This window comes from Corapipo altera, unplaced genomic scaffold (genome assembly GCF_003945725.1).
Source record: "Corapipo altera isolate COAL_440 unplaced genomic scaffold, ASM394572v1 112, whole genome shotgun sequence".
NCBI lineage: Eukaryota > Metazoa > Chordata > Aves > Passeriformes > Pipridae > Corapipo > Corapipo altera.
The window spans coordinates 10,279,753-10,306,791 of NW_020884899.1; the positions used below are offsets into that span (position 1 = coordinate 10,279,753).

The 27,039-nt window shown below is 38.6% G+C and overlaps 1 protein-coding gene across 15 annotated transcripts in view; it reads right to left on the reverse strand.

The window, feature by feature from the left end:
- Positions 1-27,039, reverse strand: part of DAB1 (DAB1, reelin adaptor protein) — a 434,644-nt gene that overhangs the window by 108,381 nt on the left and 299,224 nt on the right. For 11 of the 15 annotated variants that reach the window (XR_003528595.1, XM_027648959.1, XM_027648971.1 and 8 more), the window contains 2 exons: positions 22,377-22,489; positions 950-1,149 (listed from right to left, as the gene is read on the reverse strand). Coding sequence is in view for 14 of the 15 variants with exons in the window: in XM_027648959.1 (XP_027504760.1) it covers positions 950-1,016 (67 nt within the window). In the remaining variant the exon portion in view is untranslated. Of the gene's footprint in view, positions 1-949; positions 1,150-7,997; positions 8,080-22,376; positions 22,490-27,039 lie in introns of all 15 variants that reach the window. The other 4 variants (XM_027648964.1, XM_027648965.1, XM_027648963.1 and 1 more) reach the window with 2 other exon arrangements.

The window sequence follows — 27,039 nt, forward strand, 5'->3', positions numbered from 1 at the left end:
AAATGGCTAAATTATACACCCACAGAAAGAAACAGAATGCCAAACTCAAAAGCTCACATGAAAGTTCAAATCTTGCTGTCTCAGGTATCAAAACTATTTAGTATGATTTTTTTTTTGTTTTACTTTTTTATTTGAGTAATTCTGTTTTCAATCTCAATTTTATGTATAGGTTTAAAAAACAAATCAAAGATGGCTACACAGAACAACATGAATTACCACTAGAAATTAAGGTCTTGGGCTCCAAGTTCATCAGTATTTAAAACCATAAGCAGTAAAAATACTAATAAAAATCTAAGAATAAAAATTCCCACTAAGATAAGTAAGCATAAGCATCAAATTCATATCGGCTCATTTCTCATGGTTATCACTCCAAAGAACTGCCCTACAGTCTGAGGCAAAATTGTAAATGCAAATATGATCTAACCCAACCATGCATTTATCCATAGCTTCTCCTTGATTTTGAGTTTTCTCCCTCCTTGTTTATATTTCCTTTAGCAGATTACAATTAAATCTCTACAGATTGCTGCTGAGTTCTCTGTAACTTCACAAAGTGTCAGTAAGATTCAACCTCCAGTAACAGAAAGTGCATTTAAGCTCTGCTTAGTTCAAAAGAAAGTAGAAAAAAAAGCCTTTAGAAGAAAACGTATTTATCAAGAGTGGAAAAAGAGTTATCTTTTGTTAAGGGTAATTTTTAAAATTGTATTTCCTTTTGTGAACCATAAATAACATGTAAGTTTTTTCTCAAATTTCAGGTATATTTCAAAATGAGGTATTTTGATGTCAGAGAATTGAAACTCATATTCCTGTACCAGAGTTCCACTGAGCGTAACAAATTCCACTTTCACTGAGCGCACAGATAACAGAAGAATCACAGATGCATAAAAGGTGGCTGATGTAGGAGCTGATTAAAGTACAAAACATGTACAAATAAAGAGAAATGAGTCACTACCTTTCTTTTTGGAGTCTTTCTTTGTGCTGGTTTTAACAGCCACTTGAAGTTCTGTCTCAGTTGACATCCTATATCCTTAGTCCTCTTCACACAGATCCAGGATCTCGGTCAGGCTCATTTAGAACGTCTCTCCAAGAGAATAATTTAGCCTTTCAGATACTATAACCCAAACAGTTCATCTCATTCACTCCTTTCGAGTGCTGTTAAGGAAGGAAACAAAAAGGAACAGTCATTTTCTGAGTTTAAAACATAAAAGGAAAAAAAAAGGCAAACCATTGCAAGCTTACTGAAGAAGAAACATAAAATTCTTCATCTACAGAGCCAATTGTCCACAATTTTGGATGCCTAAACACAGTTATCTCTGACTAGCCTCAAATATCTATATTTTAGATGTTTTGGCATATCTGTTATGTCTTAACAGGCTAGAGACACTACTCAGGATGTACAGAAGATCAGTAGTTCTGGACCAGCAGCTGGAGGACAAAGATTATGATCTTAGAAGTAGCTTGAAACGTCACCAAAAGCAAAAAATTCTGCAAGGACTCAATTCTTAAATGCAACAATTCCAAGGTATAAACATACTGCCAGATAGCAAGTTCAGATTTTTACTCCAGTGCTCTTTCAGCACCTTCATTCTCTACTTGAACAAAGACAAATGAAAAATGTATTCATTGCTCACGCTGAGAACATCATACTTTGCCACTCCTCTTGCTTATGGTAATGTTTCCAGTATAAAAGAATCTGTCTCCACGCAAACAAAGCTGTAATTTTTAACACCCATCTAGTAATCTTTCTTGTAAAGAACTCTGAGAATTGCTAATTAAACCTATGAAATATAAATGGGATAAGGGCAAAAAGATAACATTTAGAGAGCAAGATACAGTTTTACATAATATGTGTTTGTTGGGGAGATACAAAAATACACCAGCTGTGAACCCACAGCAGAAATGTGCTGGAGCAGTACGAGGGAGGCAGGACTGGGGATGGTAAAGAACACACAAAGAATAAACATCTAAGCAAAAAATTACTCCAGTTCTTACTGCTGGTCCTTCTTGCTTTGAAGGATGAGCCACCTACTCCAGCCAGTCTGTCGAGGGCAGAGGACCATACTGTCCTGGAGCCATTTGTCATGATGTTCCCTCACCAAATGCATCTTCTTATTGCCCTTTCTTTTTGTGAGAAAGTTCTCATTATTAGCACAATTACAGTGAAGTCCATCTGGCCTGTCTAAACAGCTGCCCACTTATTAAATAAGCATTTAATAAAGATATTAACCCAGCATATCAGCTGGTTAGCTGGCCAAAGATTAACTGCAGTTATAGTTATTTACTAGTGTCCCTTCTTTGTCATTTAAGAAAGTAACAGACTGCAAACATTGAAATAATTTTGACAGTTTAAATCACTTTTCACAGTAAGGGCTGTGAAGCCACCAGTACTTTCAAACCCAGGCTCTTTCAACATTTTAAAATGCTTCAGTAACATTACACTGCCATGCACCGTCTGAAGTGATTTAATATTGCTGAAGTGTGTCAGGGGTTTTCTTTAATAAGCTCTTCAAGTCTGTCTGTGTATTATAGAATATTCAAAGATAGCTTTTCAAAATCTGCTGAACTGATTTTGAAATATAAACTTCCCTGTTCCTTCTCTATGGGATCTGAATAAGTCCCGAATAGCAAAAAAGGAGGAAAAATAAAGCAACATACAAACTGGAGTTGCAGTGGTTGCCAAATACACCTTCTTGGTGTAATAGACCCAAATAAACTAACACCATTTTGATTAACATTCTTAGTTAGGAAAACATTAGAAAAGGACAAAGCAGATGAAGGCTGATCACAGAGGGAAAAGGAATAACAGCTCCAGAAGTGACACTTCCAGGATCTGGAGTGCTCTTTGGCCAGGTCCATGGACAGGGAGATGACTCTTCCCAAGCACAGGCACGATGGGCCCCAGCACAGCTCAGAGCTGTGCTGTGGAGGGAACCCTCTCACCCGGCTGCAGACAGAGCTGCTCTTCACTTATGCCTCAAATCCCCCCACAAACACGGAGAGAAGCGTGGCAGAGAACAGATGTCCCTCACAACCCCCATCTCCTTCCCCTCCCCCTGCATGCAACCCAATTTAATAATATTTAGTTTTACAGCACAGTAGGGATGCATCAGCCTTTACAGCTCAATGGCACTTACTTAAAGCATCTCTCAAGTCACAGCTGGATTGACAGTTTATTTTTTGAGAATTTGGATTTATGTTTACCTAAAGGTTAACTACATAACTCTACATGAACCAATTCACAAAAGGAAAATATTTATGACAGGTCCATTTATTAAAAAAGGTAAATTAAAAATAAATAAAAAATACCACTAGGGTCCATAGTTAAGCAAATTTTAATGTCTTAGAAGACTGTTGTGGGTACAAAGCATCAGGAATGTCATCTGTTGTCAGCTCCTTCCAACAGGAAATAGTAGCATCTGAATGGCACTGAATATTTTAAAGTAACAACATAGGACTGCTATCTCATTTGAAACTCTCCAGAAAAGCTATATCCCCTCGTGGCTATCCTACTGAGTAATATTTTTTAAAATAAATGCATGTCTATTTTTGGACAGGTTCACATATTGATTTGCTTTCAAACCTAATCAGGTCATACTCTCGCAGGCTCATAGATCCTTGAATAAAGTAATAGGTATCTTTGTAAAGGAGCACATAAACATCCGTCAGATGCAAGCTATAGTTCAAACTGAATTTGCTACAGAGACAATTCCTCCAAAAGTATAGGTCTTTATGTAAGCCACATTAGTAAACTTGCATGCACTGTCCATATTTCAGCCGTTTATTACCCAGATGAGAATGGCAGTCAATCTGCTCTTCACTGCAACAGCTTTTATTGTCTCCTCCAATCTAGGTCACCGTTGTTAAACACTACAGTCTCCCAACTGTGGGAAGTACTGCAGCATGTGTTTTATCAATGAGATGCTATTTTCTTTGATCAGTTCTGCCACATTTCTCTCCCTGCTCTAAAGACAAAATTTTGTTAGCAGCGTTTCCAAAAAAAAAATCCATCATCTCTTACACGTATCCACTCTAACGATCTTCTTGTGTGCCTTGTTTCTGCTCTGGCTATTACAATGTTATGTGCATGCCTCAGCTTTTCCTAAAGAGGATTCAGAGCTCTTAATTTTAACAAAATACTGACATTTTCTGTGGCCTTATTAAGTGGCTACAGCAGGAACACAATCAGCGCATTCTGGAATTAACTGGCTTTTAATTCCAAGAGAAGTCTTAAGCCTGTGTTCTCTATTACTCCTACGCCAGCATGAAACCTAAAGCCTCAGTGAAAAAATATTTCCATAAATTCTTTGCAGTTAGGATTAACACAGGTTGGACCCTTTATGAGTGGGGAAAGTAGTCCCATGCTCCACTTGCCTCCCCCATGCATTTGTAAAACAACAATTTCTGTCAAATCATTTGTCTTTTCCACCAGGCTTGAGCAGGCTCATGAAGGCATTATCAGGAGACTTCTCTGGCCCAAGTTATGAAAGAGGTCAGACCAGACCATCATAATACTTCCCCTCTGGCTTTAAAATACATGAATTAATTAATTTTCTTCAGGGCTTCAAAACTTAAGAAGTTGCCTCCCCTGAAACCAGTTTCCATCTGCTTATGTAAAAGAAAAGCAGTCTTAGAGAGGATTTGTAACTAAGCCCTGGCATTCCCTAGGTATTTAAGTTTTCCACAGCCCCAAAGTGGGATTTGACAAGAGGATAGTACCTCCCAAACGCTGGTTTGACAAAACAAAAGCCATGCTACCATCCTTAGCTCTTGCTTTTATGGCTCTGAAGTCCAGAAAACAATTTTTTTCCTTCAAAGCACCCAATATAATCATGTTGATGCCATAGTTTTGCAAGTGTTCAACAAAGCCCAACATACTAAAAGGGTAAAATGTAAGTGACAAAATTATTTTAAAAGTATGTGATTCTGGAAAACTAAAACCAGTTCAAGCATAAAGGACTGCAATCCAGGGAGAAAATGTTACTCATTCACTTCCCATCTGACCACAAAGCCTAACACAGAGAACTGCAGTGGGACCACACATGAATAGACAATGGAAAACCCATCCTTGCCATCAGTGCTCTTTCTACCCTCCAGGGAGAGAAGGCCATGAATTCTCTGGTGCTGTTCACACTATTTTGTACTCATCAGCTCATTTCCCCAATGGTCAAGGCTCGGGAACATGAGAGTATTCATCTGTTACAGCAGGCACTACACTAATTCCAAACAAAAACCCAAGGGACTGATTCAAACCTCACTGATATACTGCAGTTAATAAGGCCTGTAAGTGAGAACCAGAAAAAGAGGAAGACGAGGTAAAAGAGAGAGCTTAAGATACTGACACAGAGGAGAAAATGAGAAGGAAACAAAAGAAAACAGGGAAGCTGTCTCTGTGACACTTCGTTACAGCAAATTCTATAATGTGCTTAGCAGCAAAATCTAAGCCAGACCACGCATTAAAATTCTGGCTACCCTGGAACAGAAAACAATCTCTGTGAGGCTGTTGCATGGGCCAGTCCTCTCCTCCAGTTTTGCCATTTACCCACAGAACAGCACAATGCACTGGTTCTAGTGACAAAGTCAAATGACTCTCCCTCCCTGCTCTTTCCTGCCATTTCTTTACTGGTATTTCTGCAGCCTCTAAAGGTGGAAGGAATCTTACTGATCACGTGCACAAACTGAGATTCTACAAAAAAATTCACTCCCTCAGCAGATGTGGAAAGCCAAGTGCGCTGTTTAACTCCTCTAATTCCTCTTGCAAACTACAGATCCTCCTCTGGAACTCAGCATCCTGCTTCTCCCTCCATCTCCCTAAGTTACACAGCCTGCAAAGACTCACAACTGCCTCCATAGCTCATACTTAGTTTTGTTTGCTCTAGAGCATTTACCTTCTCACTTCTGATTTTCTATATATTAAGACACAAGAAGGAGATTTAAGTACTTTATTATGCTTTCTGTACTACGTCTGCAGTGTCTTCCAGAACAACACTTCCAAATAACCCTTTTTAATTCTTCTAACATCGGAAAACCACTTAGTACCCAAAGCACAGCATTTAATTTCCGTTTGTATTTAGTTGCTATAGTTGACTGTATTCATAAAATACTTCTCTTATCTGCTGAAAACAAGAAGCTCTTTTTTTAAAAAACCGTACATGTAACTAAGGCAAATAACATATTTTATATTTAAGTTTGTTGTGGTTTACAAGATTCTTCATTATTCTATTTTTAAAGCATCTTTCAGGCATGTTACCCAGTTCCTCAGATGGGGTAAATAGCACCCTTGAAGCTGCTTTACTACTAGAAGAGCATCTTGGGAAAAAATTGACATATAAAATATTTCTAAAGTAAGATTTTTATTAGTATTCCAATGATGGCAGGAATAATTACTGAAATTCCTCCTGGAAATCACTCCATATAGTGGTGAATACTGCACTCTACCTCACCAATTATTCACCAGAAGTGCTGTGAATTTTCTACTCATAGAAAATGCTGACCAGATTAAAAAGATGTTTTTCAAAGAAATGAATTGATTTCACCAACATTTATAATGGGGAATTGCTAACATGTCCTTTTAATATTACAGTTTCTTTTTTATATTACAGAGGACTGCATTCAGGAAGCAAAGGCAAAATAGAAGACATGGACCTTGCTTTAACGGAATTTTTTAAATACTTCAAAATATGCCATTTGGATTCAGAAAAAACTACATAATGTGTGTTCATAATTTATCTGAGAAAGAATATTCAAATACTTTTAAGGAAAACCATTACATTTCAGTCAGTCACTAAAGACCAACAGAAAAATATTTATATATATATATATATATATATATATATATATATATACACATACACACCTCTGAGCTAAGTATATTATGCAATGTGAGTAGCATCACTTTCAGGAGTCTTGCAAGGCTAGAAGGGAGAGAATCAAACCCTAAATCTACAACCACAAAAAATTAAAGGCTGGAAATCAAAACGGAAATGGCAATTACTAAAACCAGTCATGGCATCACTGTAAGCCTTCAGTTCCACAAGAATCATGGAATCATTAAGGCTGTAAAATACCTCCAAGACCATCAAGTCCAACCTTTGAGAAAGTATGTAATTCTGCCGGACAAGGGTATTTGCAGCCTTGAATGAAATAAGCCGCTCCTGGAAAAGGTTAGACACAAAAAACTTCCCAGGACTGTCCTGCCCCCGGGAAGGCAGCGATCCCAAGGCTCATGTTTGCATCTCCTCTGCTTGTGTCGCAGGGAATGCAACTCCAGTCCAGAGAGCTGAAAATGAGTAAAAAACCCCTCTGTGCTGGGGGTATAAATACAACACTCATTGTTCCTTTAAGTGTACTTTCTGCTCTGAGATGCAAAGCTCCACTCGAAGCGCTATTTGTAAGCTTTTTCAGGGTGTTACATCAAAAAGAGCATTGCCACTGAAAGGAACAGGCTTAAAAACTTCACATCACTCCTCCAGTACTACATTACCAGAAAACAGAGGAAGTCATTCAGACTAGAGATTCCCTGTGCTCAGTGAAACTTAATTACCTAAATGCTTTTCCTCTATGAACTGCATTACGCCAAGACTCTACTACACCCAGATTGCTGCATTGCTGACCCTGAAGCAGAAAACAGAAAGAATTTCTGATAATGCTGTGTAAGAGCAAACTAGAAACTGAACTCACACCTGCTATGGACACATTGGCCAGGCACAGCCCGCCTGCGTCCTGAGTTCCACCAGCAGCAAACTGCCTCACCTCCATTAAAGTCAATAAAGTCACACCAGCACAAAATCAATAGCGTTACATTTGACTTATACTGGCGTAACTCCATTGATTTTAATGGAGTTGGAGTTACACCAATTTTATGCTGGTGTATCTGCATTAGTGTCAGAGAAGTTATGCCGGCGTGACTGATGTAAACAATACCAGACCAACCAACCCCTGTATGTCTAAAATTCAATGTCGTTAACTCCAAAGCGACAAGAAAATGCAAATCTGTACATTACCAAAGCAGGGCCTTTGGAATTTATTTTTGCAAAGCAGAAGAACGGCTCTTTTGTGATCCTCTTGACACCAAAGGAACAGAGACTAAGAAGGTGAAAAGGACAAAGTACACAGTTGGGATCACAGTATTCTGTAATTAGAGCTGTTAAATGATTACTGAAGTGCGGTGGTGCAATCATCACACCGAAGGAAAGGGAGAAGAATGCAGTCAGGAACATCACCAGGGAGAAGGTAAAAGCAATGTCAGACACCACATTTCATACTGAAATGCAAATTCCTCACAATCAGAATCTGTGTATTCTAATTGGAAGAAACGGTTATGGAATTAAACATCTCCCATCCTGGACAGCTCAGCATGTTTTTAAGTGGCACAGTAAGTTGAAGGAAACTTGTTCATCTCCTGTCCTTTATAGAAATATCCTAATTCAGCTATTTTTTTTTTTTTATTTCAAGATGACTTTCTTAATATGGCAAGTGAGACTGAACTGAGACTCGCCTTCTCATTAATTTTAAATAAAATAACATCACTATACCTACACACTTAAGCTATACTTTGAAATCTGAAGTAGAGCTTGGAATGATGCCTTATACTAACCTGCTTAACGGATGTGGATTTTGTACCAACTTTTTCAGGTCCCTTTGAGATTTTCTCAGTCACATGAGTTGATTTGTACATTGTGCCTTTCCATTCTCTGAACATTTCCTGACATTATAGCAAAGCAAAGCAAACTTTCCTAATGTCAACAGCAACAAAAAACCCTTATGTCAGGATCTTTATTCACTGCTGCTTTTCAACACTCAGCCCTTGTTTCCTGACAGTTAAGTATTAGGAAAGCTAATCAGAGGAATTCACCTTGCTGTAAATGGACTTTTGATTTATTACACCAAACTCAGTGACCTGACTTAAGCGAAAGTTCATTGTCTAGCAGAGCAAAGGGGAAAACGCAAAACGCTTCTGGGACTATAATCATGAATTTACACAAACAAGCAAAAATTTTTACATTCTTGTTCCACAACTGACAAATATCACTATTTTAAATTGTCTGGTAAATGGGTGACCTGATTGTGGCCTTTTAGAACCTGAAGGGAGGCTGAAGGAAAGAGAGACTTTTTACAAGGATATCTAGTGACAGGACAAGGGGGAATGGCTTCAAACTGAAAGAGAGTTGGTTTAAATTAGAGAGTAGGAAGAAATTCTTCCTGGTGAGGGTGGTGAGGCCCTGGCACAGGCTGCCCAGAGAAGCTGTGCCCGTCCCACCCCTGGAAGTATTCAAGGCCAGGTTGGATGAGGCTTTGAGCAACCTGGTCTAGTGGAAGGTGTCCCTGCCCATATAGAGTTGGAACAAGATGGTCTTTAAGGTCCATTCCAAACCAGGCCATTCTGTGATTCTGAGTTTTACCTACAGAAATAGTTTTGACCATTTAAAGACTCCAGTCTTCAAACCAGCAATGTCACTCATGCAGGTAATCCCACAGGAATGCCCAGATGAACAGCGGGCAGGCTTCTGCACGATATCAAACAGAAGTATTTGAGAACAGCTGCTAGATTTTACTGGAGAAATTTCAAACCATAAATAATTTTCTTGGATTCACTTATCTGTTCTCATCTCATTTGTGATTGCAGTGCCTTGTATCTGATTATGTTATACACTGCTCCACAAATGCCTCTGCTTTCTATCAGTCAGAATGTTAAACACTTTCAAAGGGAGGAAGCACCTCCCCTAAGAAGGCTCCACACATTTCCTGTTCGTGGATAAAACTGAGCAGTGTTTCTGAATAATAACAGACAGTTCTGGAAAATATACTAAAGGCAAAAAAAGTCACATGACAATATGACCCTTGAAACTGTGTGGGCCAGGTGTTGTTTGCTGTATTGTAATTCCACACTCAGAAACATCCATACCAGGAAACACACTGATCTCCACTCTGCTATGACCATGCAACTGGAAAGGTCTACATGACCATATCACCCACTTACAGGAACAAAGCCCAAGTGATCCTGGGTTAGAGACCCTGTAAAAGAAGGAAAAAGAAAAACCAAACTGCTGCCAGGCTAAAATGTCCAGGGAAAAAGGAAAAAAAAAAGGTATGTTTGATAACTCAAACAGTTAAACGAGTATAAGACCTGCATGAGTGGTAATGCATCACAAAATCATGCTTATATTCTAAACATTTTTAAAAATCACCCAAGTAGGGTGCAGTGAGGAACCATTCACCTTCTACTGTCATGCTACAGTTTATTCTCTCTTGGAAGCAATTACAGGACAAATGCCAAGCTACAGAAGGTATTTTTCCAGCAGCAGCATCTGGCTTCTTGGCAGACTCCTCAGGCAATTTTATTGGAAGCTTTAGAGATGCTGTTGGGTCAGTCCTAGTTATACTGCTCAGGAGCTGTCTGGCAGTTTCTTCTTCCTAGATGTCATAATCCTTCTGATTTACCTTGAAGGAATTAGCACATTTCTATCCATTTCAAAAACAGTTGACCTGCAAGGCATTTAGAGGCCATCTACAGAGACACAGTAAAAGTCACTGGTCTAAATCTGTGTGCCTTTGAACCAGCAGCATTTCGGCATCCATTGCCTAATGCCTCATCAAGGAAACAACTAATCCATGCAAAAATTCTCTGTGTGTGTGTGTGTGTCTTACTGGTAAATCAAATGTATTCCTTAAGATTAAAGGAAAAAAAAGGTAGGATGGGCAACAGCAAATCTGTGCCTTTATTTAACATGGACTGCTCTGATATAGTAAAGACAGTCCTGTGCTTTATCCTGTAGTAAGGGAGAGTGCATATGAAGTCAAGAAATGCTTCTGGCAGACAGCAAGCATAAAGTGAAATACAAGGGGATCAGCTCAGTCCACAGAAGAAAAACAATTCCTGAGAATCTGCTACTTGCAATTCCTCCATTAACCACGGTGCCTCCAAGGGCAGGAGGGGCACATGGAAGGGAAGAAGGCAAGACAGACGATGATATTCTCTGATCTCCCTACTGCCCATCCCTTCCCCCTCTCCAGCCCCAGCAGCAAAGATCTGCATTATTCTGCAGCTGTGATCATGATTAATCCTCCTCCAGAAGGATGAAGGACAGGGTGTTGGGTTTACCCGCCCTCCTTGCATACCAACAAAACCTAGTCCAAAACAAAAAGTCTTTATGTCAGTTTGGAGCTGTCCTCTAGAATTCATACAGAGAAAGGGGGCACAATGCTATAGAAAGTGCACTTATAGTCCATAACACAGGTGGGGTTTTAGAATACTTTTGTGCAATTCCTTAAAAGAAATATGTTCCTTAATTTAAAAAGAAAAGGAGGCAGAAGTGTTCATTACTGCTACTTTTTTTTTTCTAAAGACTTTCACACAAAGATATGCCTCGATGTCTTCTCGTTTTGTTTTTTTTTCTTTCAAGAGTTTTCAGAGAGGTTAGACAAAGAACTTTCCACAAAATCCTCTACCAGGTTATTTTCTAGGAAAAAAGAGTCCTAATGCCCAAAGGTAAATATTACAGGTACAAGAAATGTACTCTATAATTTAATAAAGGGCTATGGCTCTTGGATTTTCTGTAACAGGAGTATACACAGAGCAACATGAGAGAAGACTGACAGCACTAAGAAAGATACACATATTCAGGTCAAACAAAAAGCCAAACAGAGCCCTGTCATCAGCAGAGTGCAACTAAATCCAACCAGACACAGACTTCAGACTTGGCTAATGCAAATTGACTAATATAATTCCATTTTATGCAGGGCAAAACATATTCTGATTGCAGGGCAGTGGTGCTCACAAGTTCTAAATTTAGGTATCATTAGGGCCAGGTGAACCATTCAGTGAGCTAATCTGAATTTTATCCATAGCAAAGATTTGTACTGTCCAGAAATTACCTTCTCACATTTAAACCATGTATTCACTCTCATTACTTCATACATCTTTTGGATATCCCCGTTCATTAATTAAAATATGTGCAGAATCACAATATGCATTGACAAGGCAGCCTGGGTTTTAAAATGCTGTGCTATGGCACACACTGAAAAATCAATTATTTAGGCCTCAGTATGTGAACAGAAGCTACTGGCACACTAGAAACCAAACCATATTTTAGGGGAGATGTAGCACAGATTCCATTGTTTACAAGCTGGTTTCTGCAAAGTACTGAGCAATCTCAATGATCAGGTGAACATTTGGATACACACTGAAGACTAAACTTCCAGTGATGCCCTAGATTTCACTGACTACACAAAAGAGATGAAAGCTGCACAGAGAGACAAACAAAAGGTTTCCTTGATGCAGCAAAGATCTAAAATATTCTTATAAACTGTCTTTGATTCTACAATCTCAACAAGGCCTGTAAACTGAGAAAGGAAACAAGAATAGCCATCAAATGAGTGCCCTTTAGTACAGTCAATTAAAAATAGAACTAAAATGCTGGTCTCCCTTGTACACTGCTCTCCTGAAACATCTGGCGCACTTAAAACAATGTACTTTATATTCAAAGATAATATAACCTAATCTGAAATAAAGTTTCTGCTACAATGGAAACTAGTTGTTTTGCCAGCTGAGTTTAAAGCCAAAAGGTGAAGAAAACCTAATCCAATTAAAAGGAGAGGGAATTTAGGAATGCAGAATTTAATTACTGCACTTGGAAGACAGCCAGGACCATTGGGTTAAGCCCTTGTGAAAGGGCCAGGGGAACTCAAAAGAATTCCAGTGGTCAGGCCCCCGGCTCCTGAGCAGGGCACCCTTGGCACCCACGTGCCCTGCAGCTGAGGCCCAGGGAAGAACGCCAGCTTCTGACTTCCAGTGTTTCCAGCAGGTCCTTCCTCCCAATGCCCAGCATTAGGCAGACCTGGCTCTGCCCAGCTTGTGATACCAGACAGGCTCTCAGCACAATACAGTGAGACTGCAGACGATGGCCAATTAAAGCCGCTGGGATAAATATGCCCTCAATGAAGTTATTGCCTGTGTGTCACTTTAACATTTTGGTTTGTTTTGGGCTTTTTTTCAGTTCCACAGACTAAATAGCAGGCAGCAATATTAGTTTTGGAAGAAGTATGATGTTTGTGTTACCCACTCCAGTTAATTAATGAAAATAATGACAGAGTTACAAAATCAGGGATGATTAAGAACTTGAAGACCATCCTACCCCATTTCTCTGCCAAGCAGGATTTGTTCTTAATAGCACATAACGCTGTTTTTCTGCAAACCTTTTTAAGAGTCACATCTCCTTCCTTCAAAGGTGTTCACACATTCAGGCTGGTTCAGAGGAAGAAGTAAAATCCAAGAACAGACATCCTGCTAACTTTGTATCATTATTCTGAGTTAACTGCTCAGAGATTATCTTCAGCAATTACTGCAAACACATTCCAAATGCCTGTAATCCTCAGGCAGCTCCACTCTGTCAGTGTTAAACCAATCTATCCCCTTCAGGTAAGAGCTAATGGTACAATCACATACCACTGGGTTTATAACCCAGACTATTATAGTCTCCATTATTAAATATTGCTTATTATTTTGTACTTACGAAGTCAGGGAGATGTGATTTTATTGCTTGCATATCATTCTTACGTTAGTCTTATGCTGTTATAACTTCACTCTGCTTTTCCAGATAAGCTTTTTTTGCTTTCTGCATATTTAAATAGTAACTCTAATTATCCCTATTTGATTGCCCTCCTCTTGCAAAGCCTTTCCACAGGATCATCTGCAGCGAATTCTTCATCCTACTTAGATTTTAAGAAGCTTAAGATACATTTTATTCTTTAATTTTAGTAAGAGCATAGAGGTGTTTCTTTCTTAAAAAAAAAAAAAGACATGCATAATGTGTTATACCTTCAGATATATTTTTTTCAAAAACAGAGTGAAAAGGATAGATTATTGATTATTATTACACTGGGAATAGTAGCAGTACAGAACAGTGCCTAGCAATAAAGTCAATTAAAAACTAAAGAAACCCCAACAAACAAACAAAAAAACCCATGTTGACATGGTATCACATTGGCAAAGAAAATGTCACTTCATTGTCTAAAAGTATTGCTTCTTTTGCAAACAATGCTTATAAGAGTTTTGTGGATTTATTTCCAACCAGTCACAGAAAACACTTTACTTGTAGTTCATAGGTACATGAAGCTACATGTGGCTACACAGTAACTACAATTAATGGCATTTAATGCATAAACTCAGGTAATCTATTCAAAGATGTGCACATTACAGTAGCCCAAAACACGTCAATAAAATGTGAGTCAAAACTAATGTTTGTTACAATAATTTTGTTAGCATTTTTGGCCATTTTTAAAGAGATTTTGCTATTTTGATTACTGTAAATACATTTTGGGTTAATTAAAATGGTACTTGGTAACATCATGTGTTGTTAAAGTTGCCTGACATTTCCCTTAATGATTCTCTTTCTAGCTCTTTATAACTTTACCATGCCAGAGCTGACATCTTGCATGACACACGGCAAAAGCAGCGACACTCACAGATCAACCTCCAGGACCTTGTCCTGCTGCCCTGAGGCATGAGATCACCCCACTCTTCTCCTCCTCCTCTGCTCACTAAGCAGTGAAGTTTCCCACAGTGACTGCCTTTATCATGCACTCCTGACTTTGATCCTCCAGCACAGACATGTTCCTACTAAGATTTTATGGCAAAGAGAAGTTATTCTGTACACTGCACACACAACTTTGCGTTCTGTTATCTTCCATCTGGACAATGTTAAATTTAGCATTTCTTTACTGATGTGCTTGGCTCTGTAACAGTAATTTACATTTTTGTGTGTGTGTGTAGTAACATTCAGGGAAAAAGACGCAACACAGGTGTACAACAACCATATTGCAGCATCTTGTGGAACTCAGCTCACAAGCTGCATTCTTTCAGCACCTACTCCTGCAAAAGTTACTTCAGCAATAAGTGATATGAGTCTGGCAGTGGTAACTATCTCTCAAACATGACTTGGACTGAACAGGACAGGAAAGAAAAACAGGAGTTTCAGTTGTTAACTGTGACTTTCAGATCCATTTGTGTCAAAACAGTGTCAAAAAGCTTTGGAAAGACAAAACACAGTCTTGAGCCCCGAATGCTCACAGAGCATTCACTACTTTAGTAAATACTTCTTTATTAAGGACTACTTTAGTAAATAAAACAACCAATCAACCACACAAAGACAGAGTCTTTGAGCCAAAGGCTTTCCTCAGGAAATGTGACATTCAGCCAAGAAAAATGCCTCTCTCTCATCTTCTCTGGTCCTCCCCACAAATTATACATCCCCGAAGGTCTAACGTCACCTCAGAAGCACAACAAAGTACCACGGTCACACCTGAACCAGCTGGTTTCAGGTACAGCACCAATGAAAGCAGGATGGCAGGGTTGGCAAGGGAATCAACAGGGCTCATCTGACCAAACTAACCACGTGAGAAGAAAATTCTGCTGCCACATACACTCAGTGCCAGGACATGCTGAGAAGCAGCCTGGTTGAAGAAGGCAGGACTGCTTGCCAGTTTAGTTCCCTGCAAAGAGGCCAGCTCAAAGTCCTGTACTGCCCAAGATGATGATAGAGGGGCTGTGAGGGCAAGCTCAGAACACCTGCAACACAGCCTGTGGTTCAAATCAACACGAAAGGATAAGTGTCTGTGTTCCGGACAGGGGTTTATATTCCCCAGATTGATGACTTTAAAAGGAACACACAGTAGAGATGTCCCATTGTGATTTATGCTGCACTCTGCTCTCATGCTGCAGCCCTGGCAGGAGCAGCAGCAGGAGGATCGATGCTGCTGGCTGGGTCTGCCCACAGGGAATGAATCTGCTCTGGAGGCAGCACCACGGGCAGAGACAGCTCCTCATCAGAGCCAACGGCTCAGAAACATCACAGGGAGATAACCCACACAGATCCTCAGTGACCTTCACAAATATCCCCACAAAGATGCCCACGACTGAAGAGAAAGTTATACTGGTAACAAGTGTTGAACACCTCAAAGCAAATACTTCAGATTAATAACAGCCATTAAAATATATTTTCTCAGCAAGACACAGCAATTCTACCAGGAAGAACAACTGGTGTCACCAGACCATAAGCAAACACAGGTGAGGACGCCCAGTCTTTAGCAGCAAAGTAATCCTCTGGCACCCTATTCAAAACCCAAGAATATTCAGAATATTACTGGAAGAATAATTCTGTTTGAAGCTCACTAAGTAAATCCTGGATTTTTATGTGAAGTAATTTGATTCTATTTTTATCTATTAAAGAACATTTGGATTAACAGATTGAAAAAGTTCATTCACAGCTTTATATATAAATATATATATATATGACTGTTACAAACCCTCCCCCCTGATGCCCATATAACTAAAAAAAAAAAAAGGCAGAAATTACATTTACATAGTCTTGAAAATATTTTAAAATCATCATTAACATGTGTGATTTAATTTTATTTTACTTATGAGCCCAAAGTTGTATCCTGAATGCCTTTTCTATAGAAATTGAGTGCCAAATATTACAAAGTTGCCATTTTACTATGCAAAAATATCCTGTCAGCATTCAAGCAAATTAAATTTAAAATTAAACTACAAGCCTTTGCATGCCACCATAATATTTCAGGCAACAACTTCAAGCAAGGAAAAGCAGAAAACAGACTGTGCATATACTACAGTTCAAAATAGATTTCTCATGTCAAATGGCACAGTTTTTCCTTTTTTTCCATTAAAGAGTTATTTTAAATCTTCTGCTGAATATATTTACATGCCTAATGAAACTTCTTTAGTGATTCTTCTTGAATTACTATATATGCTTTAACACTGCATACACTAATAGTGTACACATATATACAAATCCACACACAAATGTATGCACTCATGCACACCATATTCATGCAAAGAGAATTAATGGGTTTTTTTGACTGGATGCTACCCCCTGTAAATATGTTAAACGTGAACAGTGCTCATGGCTGGGTTCATTAACTAAAAATGTTGCTGTTGTCTGCACAATTCGTGTTGCTCAAATAAGAAGGCATGACATGTAAAATGCTAATTTACAGATTGAGTTCTTTTCAATTTACCATCAAGGTCTCTCTCCATGAGGAAAATCAGTGGTCGCTCACTATAATTCTCATCGAGTAACTTGAGCTGAGACCTCACTTGGCACCTGAAGATAAGACTCTGCAGGTAGCCTTCTCCAAGAAAAACAGGGAAGAAAAAATTATAAAAAGGTTTTGAATGAGCTCTAAACACCTTTTCTGACATGCTGTCATGGAAAAGTAATATCCAAAAGCCACAGCCCACTGTGACTGACAAACCTCATCTTTCAAGGGAAGAGTCATTATACTTAGAGTGGCAGGTAATGTCATTGTAGGTAACTCCTCACAACTTCAGCTATTTCTTCTTCAGTCTTTTTCCTAAAATCCCCATCTCTAGAACATTTGCAGTCTGAGAGATCTGCTCACATCCATAAGCGTGAGAGTTACTCTGAATACCCTGAACAAAGCTTGGAATGTCACTCTATCAGTTAAGTTCAGACTTGATGTCCCATTATTGGTCAATGCAGCATTTCATAAACAGATACAATTAAGAGATTAACTTCAAACCCCCATTATTTCTCTCAACTAGAACAGCAGTAGTTCCATCGTTCCCTAATACATTCCAGGACTTCAGTCTACCACAGCTGTACCAGCTGCCTCTTCTATAAACACCTATGACACCCAACTACTTCAGGGACCATAAATGGCAACTTAACTGCTCAACAATTAACAAACACCTAAATAATTTATGTCTTTAAAATTTCTGATCGGGTTCATCAGTGTTTTTTTTCTCCCTTTCACAGATGCAGCTCTGTGTTGTATTTAGCTTTCCACAGGGTCTCACCACCTCCCTGCCCCTTGATGCACAAACTACTTCGGTTTCAAAGATCTCTTCTATACAGGGTGAGTTTTCAGCAGCAACTTAATTCTTTTAAATTCTTTTCTGTCACCTCTGTTAGTTTATCAGAGCAGTCATTAAGGCTGGGCATTCTGAGGCTGGTGGGTATATCTGAGCTAGCCCACTTGGAGCTAATTGTGTTCTATTTGACATTCTCCAAGCACTGACAGTCCTCATTCAAGCCGAGTGTGAAAGTTTTTAAATTAGCTTTCACAGTTTGATTCACAGACAGCAAATGCAAAATGGCACAGGATTAATTTTTCCCCAACAACAGTGTAACAAAATAGCCCAAAGGCTATTTTACTTCATTTGCTTTAACTATTAGGGAAGATTCACAGCACAGACAATGTTCCAACAGAGACAAAAGCTCCAGAGGACTTTCAAAGCTTAGTATTGCCCCCATTAATTAAAGCACCATACGTCTGTACAGCCTTTCCACTTTGTCACTACATGTTAAAATGAAAGTCTAGACCATTTTAGACAAGCCACACTGATTATTGCTTAAAACATGAACATATCAATACAGTCTTCTCAATTTTATTATAGAACACATTTTTATTACATATTAAAGCATGGCATTTGACTTAAAATAGGCTATATAGAAATCCACATTTTCTTGAGGAAGTACAAACCTTGACTTCACATGTTATCTCAGTGTCTTTTTATTGGTCTGCCTTCATCTGCCAAGATACAACTTGAACATTGTATCACCTATTGCAAATGAGCTTTGGTCACTTCCAGCAAACAATGGCAGAGCAGGATGGAATTTTAGCTTTTTTGGCACCTTTCATTTTCCCAGCCATTACCAGCATATACACTGAGTTTATATGCTGAACTTTCTGAACCTGCAAAGTCTCTCAAACAAAACTTCTAAGTACACAAATTTCCCTTTGAGTAAGTACAGAGGTGTGTATGAGCAGCTCCACCAACAAATTGAAAAGTTCATCACATATTGAAGCTTCTACACTCATTTTTTAGAAGCAAAATATTTCTCTGGTTTCAGAGGCAAACTAAAATCTCCACCAACGGTTTGGCTCATCTTGTCAAAGTACGTATCAAAATATTTCACACAAGGTCCAAAATTCATAAGCACTCTTTAATTCAAATTAGTTCTAATACTCTAATAACCAGTAATTCCAATATAATCTAATAACTGTATCGACAGTGGTAAGTCACATCTCAGATGGAAACTATCTTAAAGTATAAAAAGTATGTACAGTGAAATTTAAAAAAATTTTGCCTGCAGATGGATTCCAGCTCCATAGTCTAGCTTCCAGATTTGATATAGCCTAGGATATGCAGGTCACATCTGACAAACTGTAAAGTCAAAGGTCCATCTGTAAATGTCAAAATTTAGTCACTGAGGTTGATATAATTTAGGTACTTCTTGACAGGATTTAGAATACTAATCTCAAATATTAACCTAGTTTTAAAAGTTTTATGAGTTTTTTCCATTGTGTGTTAAGAAGCTACATACTTTCGTTACAGCGATAAATATTTTGTAAATAAGAAAACTTTCTCACAGTAAATTTGTAAGCAAAGAAAATCAGAAAATGTCTGTTACAATTTTTAAAAAGAATCCACACTATTTAGTGAAATGTATTTATAGGACATTTTAAGAAAATCTTGGAAATCTTTCTTCAAGCCAATTCCAGTATAATGCAAAGCCACAGACAAGTCAATGAGACCCAACACCAATTCATCCCTGTCAGCAGGCACTCGAGGCAAGAGTGCCCTTGCCTCAAGTGCCCTTCACACACAAGATCACACACAAAACCCACCAACTAGTCAGGTTTACTTTTTTTTTTTTAAATTTTGGAACATTTAAAATGTGATGAGTTTACATTTAGAATCTCCAGTTGCTGCAAAAATCCTCCACACATAAACCCAGAAAATAGGAATACATCTTGTGTGAACAGAATTAAGTTAGACCCCAACTAGCCAGGACTAGGCTGTGAAAAGTGAGCCCTGACGGTGGTGGGCAGGCTTGGATAGGCTCCTTGAAACAGAGCTGGCACAGTTGGCACACAGGCAGTGCTCCTGCTGCCTGGATTAACCTTCATTTGGGTACAGCTACAAAGGCCAGAATTGCAGCTCTCCATGGTAATAGAGAGCAATTTGGATATGTCTTTATAGTTGTTTCATGAAATCTTTTCTGATGATGCTTATGTAATGAAATGGAAGATGAAATTCCACTGACTTAAACATATCAGAAAATCTAATTTAACAGACAAAATAGAGAACTGAAAACCATGCTTTTTTAAAAATAAAACCACTTTTCTAATGCCTTTAGACCATTGGATCTTGTGTGTAACTACAGACAATATAAATCCTTAAGACAATCATGAAGTTTTACCCACCTAAATATAACCCAGCCCCCTACACATGGAACTTCTCCTTCAAAGGCAAGTAAAACTCAAATGTTCTCTGAATTAACTTCCAAAGCTTATAAAGTTTTCTCAGCTCAGATGGTAAAAACCAACGGGTTATTTGAGAGCTAAACTTGTCAGAAACTGCAAAAGAGATACAATCCAATTGTTATTGAAAGTTATGAATACAGTTTTCTGGTCACTTCATGTCAGGTGCTAACAGACATCAGAATCACTGAACAACACATTCACATGAGACATGGAGTGCTTGGGAATATTTATGCTTAAGAAACTTTGAATTCTATCCAATTGTAAATGCCACAGTGTAACTGATCAGTCCTGATCATGAAAGTCTTCCAGAGTATTCTCAACTCTAAAACAAACTAACACTTTTACCTTCCTGCATTTGGCAGGAGTTCATATTACAAGAGAGACATTAGATAAAGCAAAGAGGTCTTGCAGGGCGAAAAACTGCTGAACAAATACTCAAATAAGCAGCAAAATAAAGTCACTGCTTCCATATATTATTTTATATATTGACTAGATGGTCTCTGTATGTACGTATATGTAAAAGCCTGTATCTACTTAAGGCAGTCTTCAACTGGCAATCTGTAATCAAAAAGTAAGCGTCAGTTGAACTAAATGCTACCAAAGAAAGAGTTAACACGTAATCATCACTCAGTTTAATGCAGTTTCTGATCTGTAACAGCTCGGAACAACAACTTCAAACCAGCTGTGCAGGGCAACAGAGCTCTGCCAATTTACACTGGATCCAGGATCTGTCCCGGTGTATAGTTCCTTCATCCATTTCATTAAATCATGTTTGCCAGCAACTACAAAGTCCTAATGGGTGCAGAAAGCTATTCTGCACTTGTTGATTGCCAAGGCATCTGTGCAAACCCAGTGAAATGGAAAGAAGTGAAGCAAGGAACCCCACTGTTAGAAATAAACCTAAATCAATACAAATAGAACTTAAGCACTTGCCATATATGGTTGACTTCTTGCAAAGTATAAGACCTATCAAGGCCTGGTTTTAGCCTGAAACTCCCTAACAATGTTTAAATAAATTGGTTGACACTTTACCAAACAGTACTCTTTACATTTAATTGTAAACAATGTCAATATGCAAGTGGCAAATCCTCAAGATGAATTAACATGCTGAGTTTCAGAGAAGTTTCTTTTTATTTCAAGGCACTATCAAGCTACTTCTGTTTTCTCACCAAGTTTATTTTCATAGCTCTGAGAGAATCACAGACCTGGTAGAAAATCTTCAGCTTTGCTTTGCGATACTCCTATTTCCGAGACAACCAGCACCAAGCAATAGTACAAATCCAAGAAGAGGAATTGCCATGAGATGTTACAGTTCCATGAATAGCTGTTAATGCCAGCTGCAGCAGCCAGAATATCAATTTCCTCATTGCAAAAATTTAGGAAAGCATGATATAAAAGTGAAGGCAGCTTTATCATTACCTGCCTGTTATCATTTCAGAAAGCTGTTTCCCCTTACCTTCTTTAAGTATCTACTAACAATTTTTTTCATTGCAGTTCATCTTGAAAATTAATCATCATAAATTTAAAACCATTTTCTTGCAGATCTGTCAGGTCTGTAGTGCTATTTCATTTATTACAAGACCACATGACGCATCAGAGCTCAGTATTTGAAGATGACATATTTTCACTTTGTTGTGATACCACATTCGAAAATTGTTCCTATCAATCTTTCACTGGAGCCAAAACTTAACTGTCTTGTTCACTGAAACATTAAATGCCAAGTCACACAGATGAATAAAAGCATTTGCAAGATGCAAACATTTGCAAAAGTTTCTTGTTAAAAGGGTCTATAGAAGAGAATCCACAAAAGTGAATGGAATCCACCGTGAGTACCAAAAGCCACTATTTATAATCATTTCAGCCATCAGATCACACTGAAAGTTAAAAGATTTCATGAACAGGCTGATCTCTAAGTAGGATTTTGGAAGTATTTACAGTTCTGATTTCAAAAAAAAATACTACAACTTCTGTGCATTTGCCTGACTCAGCTTATGCATTGCTTAAAATCTGTGATTTTCTGCATCGTTCACCTGTGAGGAGTAAAACCCCAAACAAACAGACCATATACTTACAGTCCCCATAATGCATCATTTTCCCTCTAAACAGTGGCAGCAAACAGGCACATCCAATACTGTATTACTTTCTTCTCTCATTCATGACGATTTCACACACAGGTTCTTTGACTCTGAAAAAGAAGCATTTCCCAGGTTCTAAGGACAGAGGTACCCCAACCAATCCATCATGCTTTGTGTGCTAATGATAGACTCATGCATAAGAGGCACCAGGAGCAGTCAGAGGCAGCAGGCATGAAAAGGAGTGAATCAACTGTCAAGGGTTGTGATCTGAAGGACTGCAAGGCTGTGATTAGAATTTTCAATCAGGACTTCCACAATTTATCATGCTACAAGGGAAAGGGGGGGGGGACACACATATTTCTTCATCAGCCCTTCCTGCTGTGGGCAAAGCGAGTGCTAAGGCACTAAAAACAGGAAATCTGAACATCTTAGGCTTATAAGCAGGTACTCTTCAGGGAGTGGAAAGTAAAAGATTTTCTGGGACTGCAGGGCTACTACTTTTTGTCTGCATACCCAAAATTGAAACAAGATTATTTGCAGCACAGCCTTTGATATCATGAAAAAGAAGCACAACTCTTCCTTCTCTTACAGGTATACTCAGATACCTGAGCAAGAAGTAGCTCTAGAAACCTCTGACTGTTGTCTTTAGGGATATGAAATGGAAAAAAACCCACCAGGAATCCTATATCAGAATTTGCTAATACACCCTGTGATACTTTAGAAAATAAAAAGGCAGAGGAAATACAGGGGAAATATTCTCATAGCCTGTATGAAATCACCTGCAGCACTTGCCAGGAGGCAGACATCACATTTTCAAAAGGTAAAAAGGAGCAGCAAGTTTACTGAGCGCACAGGTTCACAGCAACCAAACACATGGTCTAACTGTGGTATTGGTTTGTCTCGGTACTACTACCTCTGCTTAGTAATTCTACACCTCAACAGCCTCAAAGAGGATTTGGAGATGGGCTGGTTCTGCAGCTCTGCTACAGCCTCCCTTCTGAAACCACAAGAGTCACAAAACCTCTTCAAATATTTTGCTGCTTCTTCCTCTCCTTCCTCACCTATGAAACACAGCAACTCCATCTCTCTGGACACAAATTTTGCAAGAACTCATTCCCAGAGCGGACTGCTGCCTCAGAGAGGATGACCTCCAGAAAATCAAAAAATGCCAGCCCAGCAATTAGGAAATGGGTGCTGGTGGCTCAAAGGAAATGCCACAGGGTCTGTACCCATGTCACTGCAGAGTCTTTGTCTCAAACTCTAGATTCAAGTGACAGACCAGGCAGATTAGATATTTATTGAAATATATGAATGAGGCATTATTTTAAAAGGCAATTTTCATGTTAAACTATGAGTAATGAACAGTAAAGACAGATCTTATTTACATAATTAATGTTTCAGTTATTGATATTCCTTCAGAGGGTCACTAGCCTTTTTTCTCCAAGTTAATTAATTAATAAAGCAACTGCTTTTATGTAGGTAATTGTAATCACTTTAATACTCAAAGGCATGTAACATATCTGGCTTTTTTTCTTTAATGTTGCAACTGGAGTGACACAACGATCATTTGCATAAATATAAACACTGAATGGGTCCATTTAACTCCTGACTAGAAAGAAATCCTTTGAAACTAACAGGAAAGAAATACATTAATTATGGACCAACATGGGAATCTGGGCAAGACCACCTTTTGTCCTTGCATCACAACAATCACATTTTCCCTAACACAAATCTCAGCCTCAAGACACTAAACTGCTCATAGTGCAAATCTGGTCTCACTTTTAGGAGACAAAATACTTTAAGAAAGAACAGACTTTATGGACTAACAAACACAAACTAGAAAGCTGTTAGCAAGCAGAAAGCTTTAAACACTCAGCATTTCACAGGTAATTCAGAACTTTTTATTTTTTCCATTAAGAAATACACAAACAAATCCAGCAAGAAGAAGCTTGATCTTATAAAAACCTGTTGCAGAAAAACTTATTCCACATGATAAACGCTATTCAAGCCAGGTGAGATGGTTACTTTGCTCAGTAGCCAGAGGTCATGTGCTCCTGCATCAGATCAGGCAAAACATTGCAAAACAATCTGGAAAGGTCTAGTGGATGCATTTTCTTGAGGAAGACAGGACAGCTGAGAGGTTAGATGGAAGCTTTTCTCCCCTCCTTCATTAGAGACAGTACTGAGTGACCAGGTTCAGTACAACGTGATGAACACCTTGATCCATGAGTTAATTTAAATTCTGCACAGCCCATCTATGAGCTGTTGGCTCAGAAGCCAATTACTACAGGTTCTTGTCTGTAAATCTCAGTCTTGCTCCACTCCCAGTCCACTCAAAACATGACTGCAAAAAACCATTTTAGTGGCCTCTTTCATAATTCTGTCCTTGATGTGGGAGAACAACACCGGGATTATCATTTTTATCACACACCATGAATAACTTATGCTCATCCCATTTCTGACCCTTCCTATCTACAGCACCACAGGTTGCTGTCAAACATGCATCTTCATTGCCACACAGTTCTCCAAAGCCAATTATCTGTTGTTAAAAATTTCATCTTGAATATGCTTTTTATTGTGTGATCTAATCAACAAGAAAGAAAGAGTTAAAGATGTTGATATCTGAATACTGACACCACTGACTAGCTCATAACCAGAGTCCCATCATTCTGGTATTTCCTCATCAGAAAATTGCTATAAAACATAACTGAGAGGAGTTTCCCCTGTTTTATACAGTGTCTAGGATCACACACACAGAAATGAAGGGAAGGAGAGCTCCAGTGCATCTCCACAGTTCTAGGGAATGGGATTGCAATACAGAAAATAAATGTTATTATTTGTATTATGCACTCATCTGCACCATATCAGCTGCTAAAACCTTGCAAAACATTCCAGACTTCATCAAGAACCATTTCAACCTGTTTTCAGACTGTAAATCTCAAAGCTGATCTCCCTCCAAGAGATCATAACAAAACGTGAAATAACCTAAATACTGAAAGTCATTTCACAGAAAATTGAAACAGATACTGTAGGGAAAAACACATTCCAGGCTTGCAAATTCTCTCTTTTACATAATCCTTCTCCAAATTCTTCCAGAGGACTATCTGATCCATCTCTCTCTCTCTGTCTCACAGTATTTTTAACCACTGCAGATCTTTTCAGCCAGTGGCTGGTTGTGTTTTCAACTGGTGGTTGTAGCAAGTGGCATTCAAACCACGCAGGAGTAAGGAATACAGCCACTAAGTAGATTATGAATAAACCACTCAGGTAGTCTTTTCTGTGTTTCTCAGTAATCACTCACAGCCAAGGAGCACGATAGAGATCTGCTTCTTCAGTGTCTCACTTCTAAAGGATCGATGTGCTGCGAACAGAGGAACTACAGGACTTAATAGCAAGTTTTAAGTGCTTCTTACAAGACAAGGGTCTCCTCTTCTTGCAGGAGAAGGAGCTAAAGAGTTGCTATCACTGTGTATTTGTGCCTTTTTGTCAGAATCATCCTTACTAAACACAGAGAAGCTACAGCGCACAGATCCAAGAGAAGATATAAATGAAATTCTAGATTAACAAAGCTCCATTAAATCAACTTAGCAATTTTATCTCCAGGGATAACAATTTGGCTTGCAGTGGTGGGCTAAATAATGCAGTTCAACACATTAAGAACAGATCTGTATTCAGACTGAATGGACTGTTAGCTCAGAAAAAATAGACAGGAGGGAAAAGAAATGCTGAAGCAGCTGTTTCCTGCCCACAGCACATTTTCTCTTCTCCTTTATCTTCCACAGCTATCATGTTCATATATCTATCACCATATCTTGCACTTTCCCTACGAAAGAGACAAAACAGACCTGAAAATCTGTCTTAACGGGTGCCATAAAAAGAAATATCAATTCATTTGGATGCAGTACCTGCAACAGGCATAAAACATCCAGAAATCAGTGTAATCAAGAAGTGGGGCTTCTCCTTTGCCATTCAGTCCCTGCAATAAAATGGGCTGCTTTTATCTTTTATCATTTCATATCACAGATATCTTCACCTCCCCAGAGTGCATTTAGCAGCAAACCTGGAAATGTCTCCTCTGACCAAGAGGTAAGTCCCCTTTTCTCTCCCTGTAGTCACAGTTTCAGCCATGTAGTTTTCCATGAGGCAGTAAAAAGTTTCCCTATTGTCAGCACTAAAATCTTCTAAAGTAGTTCTTTTTGCATGCAGCCACATTTTCATCAAATTTTAGTGCATGCATTTTATGAAACTGTTTGAAAACCTCAGGATTTAGGTTAGAGAAAGAACATGAAATGTAGGCTAGGCTAGAGTGGGCTTTCTAGGGAATACCCCACTAAAGCAGTCTCTTGATAGGTAAGGTATCTTCCTTACTATAAAAGCAAAGATTGTTGAGCACAGATTTTCACAGGGCTCTGGAGATTTAAACTCTTAGAAAAGACCTAATTTCATTCAAAACTATCTGCTTGCTTCCTCTGGATTTTATATCTGTATTACTTCAGATGGAATATAGAATTGGGCAAAAGAAGGGATTTTACACCATTAGCAAAAAACTTTAGTTGAATTTTTCTATCTCTTAACTCTATCATCTAATGCTGTCAGGTTTGCTATAGGATATTTATTGCTTTGACTATCTAAAAATTATTATTTTTTCAGATTAAAAACA